Below are 7,796 nucleotides of genomic sequence, written 5' to 3' on the forward strand. Positions count from 1 at the left end.
GACTTGTAGCTTAAAAACCTACCGTGTCGTTTTCTTTTATTAAAATTGGAAAAAATTTATGGTCAAATTTATTTATTTTTTTGTGAAAAGTGGAAAAATATAAATTTATACGTTAAATTTTGGAAGTTGTATTAATTTAAACTATGAAGTAATAAAATAGACGGTGAGAAAATTGATGCATGAACATTTTTTAAATAAAATTTTAGTTAAAAATATAAATTAATTTATTTGTAAAAATTTAAATGATTTAATTGATAAAATTATAGATGTCGCACGATTTATCTGAATAAAATATAATGAAGAATATAAATGGATAGATTTACTGAAGTTTTAAGTTTAAATTAATTAAAAGAAAAACTCCGAATTCACACAACATTCATTTCAAATACTGTTTGGCATTACCCCACAAGTTAATGCAACCTTTCCTCTTTCATATTCTCTCTTCTCTCTCTTTCATTGGCCTTTCACTCTCTCTCTTTCCATTACAACTTTTCCACTTCCCTCAACAGACATCCCTCCTCTTTCTCCTCTTCTCTTCTTCTTCTTCCCCACTTCTTTCTAAAACCCCATTTTCAATTCTTCATTTTACAGTCCCTGATGATCGCACTAGCGTCAAGTTAAGAAGAGATCAAACCAAAAACCATCCCATCAATGGGTTCCTGTGCTTCAATCCATAGAAATTCCGATTCCGCCATGAAATTCAGACTTTCACTTGCCTCCAAAACCAACGATATGCCAATTCCCCCTTCACCCATCAAAGATAACAACACTCCCATCAACGCCAGCCTCTTCCCCAAATCTCAAACCTCCCCTTCTCACTTGGGTACTGCTCCTTTTCTTCTTCTTCTTCACTTTCTAATACTATAATCGCCTGTGTTTTCTTCTTTTTGTTCCGTTTCTCTTAATGATTTCTTGTTCATTTGTTTGAACTTTGATGCTTTACAATCACTGCCTCTTTACCCCACTCATCTCAGAAGCAAAATTATATGCGATCTAAAGTGTTTGCTTCTTGCGTGTCCCTGATTTGACTTTGATAGCTTTCACATGATCTAACCCTTTTTTCTTTTTCTAATTGAATATCTTATTGAATCATTGCCTTTTGGTTTTGGACATATATTGTTTAATTGCTATGATAAAGTTAATCTAGGGCCCATTTGTTTATATTATTTAAAAAAAACTGAGAAACCCATCTCTTTTCCATTGTAAATCTACAGATATTGATGAAAGGAAGGATTTTATTTTCCCCCCTTTCTTTTCTTTTTTTAATAATTATTCATTAAAATTAGAGAGACCCCAGATTTCTTTTCTTATGGTTTGATGATGAAAATTTGAGAAAGAATTGATACTGTTCTGTGTAATAGAGATGGAGAACGACTCTTTTGCTTTCTCCAGTGGAGGCTCTGTTTCCAATGAAGCTATGTATTGTTATCAGTGGATTTTGTGCTTAATTATTAACAGATAAAAAGCTTTAAGAGAAAAATAAGTGCAATCGAGATTTGTTAGTTAGTTTAGTTTACTGATTTTCAATCATATTGTACTGATCACATCTAGTCATTTATAAAACACCTTTGTGTTTATTACTTGATTCTATTATTACTTTTTGAACTTTAAAATAAAGGGGTTTGTTTCCTTTGATTTGTGTTTCTTATAATTTGTTGCATAGTGGTGTTAGATTAGATTATGTATGTCCCTGTTCTGATAAGGATGTTGTCATGAGTTTCTCTGCATCTCACATGAAGCATGCTAGAGTTCTTGGAAAGTGAGGAATGCTTACTGTACTCTACAGACTTCAAGGGTTCTCATTTATTAAGCTTGAACTCAGGAACTTGAAGAGCTTCTCCCGCACATCTTAAGTCGTTATCAACAGGACTGCATTTTCGGGCAAATTTATAACTATTCCTAGATGCTAGTTTATTACTAGTTTAGTTTGGTCCTACCTATTTGGTTTTTGGGGGTATGCAATCAATTTCCTTGTATAGTCTTTATCAGAGGAAGGAGAAAATGATGGATGGAAGTAAGACTTTTCTTCCTAGAATGCATAGTAGAAGCAGTTTCTGTTCTAGGATTTCTTTCACAAGGATGTTTGTAACTCAGTTCCATTGAGAACACATGTTTATTTACTCATCCTTTCTATGTTTGGAGTTCCAAACTTTTATTGTTATGATGTGGTGACCCAAGCCGTTTACGATCGAACTTGAAAAGTTTTTGTTGTGTTGACTTTGAGATTGTGGCTTTCATAGGCTACTACTATCAAAACTCTTTCTAGCTTATATTTGTCATAGTGAGTTTTTTCTTTTATGTCCTCTATTGCAAGTGTTTTTCACACTAGTCCATTTTTTTTTTATCTCACAATCTATTTTTGTATAAACTCTGAAATGGCTGTTATATGAAAGAAGCAAGTTGACAATAGAGCTTTATGCTGTTCTCTCATAGGTAGCAAAGATGAAGCGTTTTTCGATTCTCGAGGCTGGTTGGATTCGGATTGTGAAGATGATTTCTACAGTGTCAATGGTGGTAAGTAGACATTGGAATTCTTTATATGCTGTTTGCCTTATTCATCTCCTCTCCTAGAGTATTCAATTGCAATGGCTGCAGATTTCACTCCTTCACGAGGAAACACTCCGGTACACTCCAGCTTCTCCTTTGGTACTCCTCGGATCAATCAAGTTCATGTCGTTGATGATCGAACTCCAATCGCCATTCCTGAACCATCACCAACAGGAAAGAAGAAGCTGGCTGATCTTTTCAGGGAGAGCTCTAGAAATGGCACAGACATACAAGCCAAACCAACTCTAAATGAACTTGCCTTGCAGTCGAATCCCGAAACGCCTTACATGTCAGGAACAAACTCCGTATGCAGCAGCGAGAGGACCCCAAATGGAGATGTCTTGAGTGAGAAGGAGAGGCCATTTGGATCTGTACAATGCTGCCTCCCGAGCTTGGGATCATGCCGTAGCTTCGGTGACCGGAGGAAGAAGGCGAGTCCTGCCATAGCCGTATAATACAAGCTTCGAAACATGCCATAAGCTGCGAAATCCCCTCTGATTCTGCCATTAAGACACCCCAAAGCTCATGGAGCTCACAATTGTTCACAAATGTGTAAAGTTCTGAAATATCAGATACAGATGCAGCAGCAGTGATCCATAGCATATCAGAATATTGCTGTTGTTGAAGGCAATGGTTATATATATACATACATATATATGTCAGACTCCTAGTACAGTATCTCATATCATATCAGAATATGTAAGAAAACATAGAGGAGAGAGGAAAAGGAAAGGGAAGTAAAGTAATATGACTCTTTTTTTTGGCACCTTAAGTTTGTTTCTTACTATGAGAATTATAATAAACAGCCTATGTGTTAGTTAATAAAAGAAAAATAAATTAATTATTATTATAAATATTATAGAAAATAGATGTTCATTAGATGCTCATACTTAGTGTCTATTGACCATTGTCATGTTCCAATTTTTTCAAAGTGTTGTCAATGTGTCTTGTAAATACTCATTATTAGTGTCTATGTAATTCATCTTCTACTTGCTAAATTGTCTATAATTAGTAGCATTTGGTGAGTTTTGAAATACACACATTGGGCAAATTCCAAAAAGTTTAGAGAAAGTGGAGAAATCCATAATTTATTATTTTATTTACTACTGTTATTTATTTTATTTTATTTTATGTATTTATATATATTATGTTTAATGTATTTTAATAGATTTATTCCACATATTTATGTTATATTTATTTATTTTAATATTATATTTTATTGGCATTTGTGTTCCCGTTGTGCTCCTCAAATTCATAACACGTTATCAGCACGAGCTCCTGTCGTTTTTTTCGCTAAAGGTAAGCCTTAAAAGGATGTCGGTTTTTCCCTCTTCGTTATAATTAATTCATTTAATGTTATTTTGCATATTTAATTATCTATTAAATTTCTAACATAAATACAATATTTTATGATAGTGTTGCATGACAAATCTCATAAAATTAGAATTTTCCGCCCTTGATATTAACGACAATAATTATTTGTCATGGGTGCTTGATGTCGAAATCCACCTGGATGCTATGAATCTTGGAGAGACTATTAAAGAAATAAATACATCACAAAACAAAAACTATGATTTTTCTTCGTCATCATCTCCATTAGGGATTGAAAATAGAGTATTCTATAATAAAAGATCTCCATATCATGTGGAAAAATTTGAAAGAGAGTTATGATCATAAAACTAGTTATCTTCCTAAAACTCGTTATGAGTGGATGCACTTGAGGCTATAGGATTTTAAATAAGTTTGTGATTACAACTTCACATTATTTAAAATTAGTTTGAAATTGTTATTATGCGGAGAGAAAATTATAGATGTTGATATGTTAGAGAAGACATTTTCTACATTTCATATCTCGAATATGCTCTTGCAACAAGAATATCAAGAGAAAAGTTTTAAACAGTATTCTAAATTAATTTCATGTCTTCTCGTGGTCAAACAAAATAATGAGTTATTGATGAAAAATCATGAATCTCGATCAACCGAAACAACACCATTCCCTGAAGTGAATGTTGTGAATTTTAATAATAATCGTGGTCGTGGTCGTGATCGAGGTCGTGACCGTGGTAGAGGAAGAAAAAATTATTATTTTCGTGGTGGTCATTCTAATCATTCAAATTTCAAAAGAACAACACAGAATGATGATCACAAAGGAAAATTCCCACAAGATAAGAGTTCAAAAAGTGTTGAAAATAAATGCTTTCGATGCAGAATGACTGGGCACTAATCATGTACTTGTCGTACATCAAAACACTTAGTTAAGCTCTATCAAACCTCCCTAAAAGAAAAAGAGAAAAATGTGAAAACAAATTTTACATACCAGGGTAGTGACACATTTGAACCATCCCATATGACAATTTTAGATATGACAAACTTCTTTGAATCTTTTGAAGGAAAAAGAATCGATGGAACATCAAGTATTTCGTTTGATTTTCAAAATATATAGATTTAATGTTTTTCTTCATCTTCATGTTTTTTTTCCTCTTCTCTTAGTAGATGTTAACCTTTGTATATTCCAAATATTGTTTTTCTTATTGTAATTATTTTCTTTTAATGAAAAAACCTGGATCATTTTCATATGCTGGATGACTAAAAAATGAGTAAAGAAAATCTATGTCTGGTAGACAATGCAATTACACATACAATGTCACACCCTCTTCCAGATTACCCTCTTATTCCTGAAGAGAATGTGACGATAGTAGTTACCAACCATTTTGTGGCACCTACTACCAGACTAGCCTCCATAACCTGCTTAAGGAACCCTGAATCCCATATATAACATTCAGTAAACTAAGAAAACTTTAAAAACAACCTCATAACACCAGGATCCAATACACAACATAAATACATCACAATAATAATTATAAAGTTCAATGGGTCCTAACATTCTTCACTAGTTCCTAGCATGGACAACACATATGTACAGACATAGACAAAATAGACATCTAGAACGTCAGCTTAGTCTTTGAGCTTGTCTTAAGTCCTTGAGTGGTAGAGCAGTTAACCTTTGGGGAGATGACTACTACTTGAGGAAAAAGAAAACATTTGAAAGAATGAGCTACTAACCCAGTGAGTGACTGTGAAACTTAATCATCATGCTTTAAACTGAAAACTGCCAAGCAAACTCATACTTAAAACTTTTAAACATAGAATCTATTAAAACATCATAACTCCTCTTAAATCTTGTTGAGAGAGAACCCTTTTGTTCAATCCCCTAACCTTTATCCTTAGTTGGTGTAGAGTAATCTCATCACAACTAATGTTAATTCTACCTACGTGCACGTGGTAATAACTAAATATCGTCATACTTTAGGTACTACGGCCCGGATACCTTCTCAATCCTATTGTCCCCCAGTATCGGGTTCATCATAATCATCATAAAAACTTACTCATTAGAACATGTATAAAAGCAAAGTAGCATGAAATATATGCTTAAACATCCTTATCATATAATCATGAACTTCCAATGCATGCTAGTAACATAAAGTATATAAATACTTGAACATGCTTTCATAACTTCTTTAAACTAAGTCATGCGTTAATAGGCACTTTCAAAACTAGATTGCTTGGACCTGCCTTAAACATTCTTATACATAGAGCTAGCATGAGTCTGAACTTTTAAGTAAAACATGAGTTTACTAAAACATTGGAAAAACATTTAGTTTCGTCACTCACAACCTTATGCATCCTTTCTAGGGTTGATAAGTCTTCCTTATTGGCGTTAACCTTGTGGAAATGATAAACATATTTTGTCAATGCTATTAGTCTCCTCATGAGACTAACTCATATAAACAAGCTTAACATTCAACTTAGAACATCATCCTTAAGCTCAACGCATACCTTCCTTATGCGTTCAACACTTAGAAAATTCTTGATTTGTAAAGCTTAGCTATACTGCCAACAATGCCATACAAGGTGTCAACGCATGCCCATGCGTCCACTCAACTGCACGCCACAGTTGCATCACCTTAATACCAACACGTGCCCTATTGCCCACAATGCAACCCTTATGCCCATGTCTCGCATACGCACTGGCGCAATGTCTCGTGTCAACCTTTCCTTGCGCGTGCCTGCAACATGCCAATTGAGCTACTTTCTTGCTCAACGGTTGTAGCTACCTGTTTATTCAAATAAAGAATTCCAGATCATCTTTGAGCTCGAATAACTTATTTTTCAGACATTTTCTTGAAAACTTTCCTTCTACAAACTTGTTAAAAACTATCTTAAATTGCTTACCTTAAAATTTGAGCTTCAAATTCCTCGTGATCTGAATCATTCGATCTCTACTACTGGCCCAAATTCATCCAAGAGTCTGACCTTCTTAATGAATCCTTCATATTTCAACTTGAATCTCTAAGAATTTATTCTCAGCAACCTAGGGTCGTCAAATACACTCCCCACTCGTTCAAATGGCTTTGAAATCACCTCTTTTGCACAAGTAGACAGCTCAAACTGACCCTTTGAATTGAGGTCTTCTTTTTATATTATGAACTGCATGCCCCCTTTTAAACCTTAGGCTTCCATCTCACCCACTAAGTGGGTTTAATTCTCCTAATCTTGACAGCTGACCCACAGCTAGCCACTTAAGTCAGTGATTAAGCTGAGAACTCCCTTTAATCCAACGTATGATTCTTTAATTCATCGCAAGGTACACTCGACATTCGTTTCTACCTGGTCAATGCATACCTCGACGACTCTTGTGCCCATCACCTTGTCCCTTGGTCGCCACATGGCTTTCTCGCACGCAGCCCTTCGCTTAGCCAACACACACTATAGTCCCATCGCCTAGGCATCTTGCCATGCCGCACGCATCCATGCCCATCTAACCTTAACATAAGGCTTGGCCATTGCATAGCTCATGCCCAATGCATGGTACTCCCTTCGGCCAACACTTAGCCGTCTACTCCTTGCCTCACACCCAACATGCGCTCAACTAACCTAAAAAATGCTTAGGTTGCTGGATACCTCAATAAGCCTTTCAACCCAAAGCTTCCATATTTAGCCAATTTTCCTTCTTTTAACCATACATACTTACACTTTAACATCCGAGAACCAAAATATTCTAGACTCATAATATTTTTATTCTTCTTCAAGCTTCTTCCCTACAACATAATATTAACTCATTCTTAATCTTAATTAACATACTAATTAACATGCTTAAGTAGAGAAAATAGGGTTCGGGGTTTACACACATTACTTATAAATAGAAAATATTTTTCCAAACTGACAATGCTGGAAGCAAAAGTTAATAC

The 7,796-nt window shown here is 34.7% G+C and overlaps 1 protein-coding gene across 1 annotated transcript; it reads left to right on the forward strand.

The window, feature by feature from the left end:
• The first annotated feature begins 338 nt into the window (after nt 1-338).
• On the forward strand, nt 339-3,413 carry LOC120088078 (uncharacterized protein At3g27210-like). Its single transcript, XM_039045126.2, has 3 exons — nt 339-823; nt 2,434-2,514; nt 2,596-3,413. The coding sequence occupies exons 1-3, from the start codon at nt 652-654 to the stop codon at nt 3,000-3,002; spliced, it is 660 nt and encodes a 219-aa protein (XP_038901054.1). The 5' UTR covers nt 339-651; the 3' UTR covers nt 3,003-3,413.
• The last annotated feature ends 4,383 nt before the right edge of the window (nt 3,414-7,796 follow it).

The sequence above is a fragment of the Benincasa hispida genome, chromosome 1 (genome assembly GCF_027475165.1).
Source record: "Benincasa hispida cultivar pf3 chromosome 1, pf3_genome.v1.1, whole genome shotgun sequence".
In the NCBI taxonomy this organism is placed as follows: domain Eukaryota; kingdom Viridiplantae; phylum Streptophyta; class Magnoliopsida; order Cucurbitales; family Cucurbitaceae; genus Benincasa; species Benincasa hispida.

Bases quoted from the DNA above. Each gene is read 5' to 3' on its own strand.
- LOC120088078 (XM_039045126.2), top strand. From the start codon at position 652: ATGGGTTCCTGTGCTTCAATCCATAGAAATTCCGATTCCGCCATGAAA. The intron at 824-2,433 runs GTACTGCTCCTT...GTTCTCTCATAG, and splicing joins AACCTCCCCTTCTCACTTGG to GTAGCAAAGATGAAGCGTTT. The intron at 2,515-2,595 runs GTAAGTAGACAT...CAATGGCTGCAG, and splicing joins TTTCTACAGTGTCAATGGTG to ATTTCACTCCTTCACGAGGA.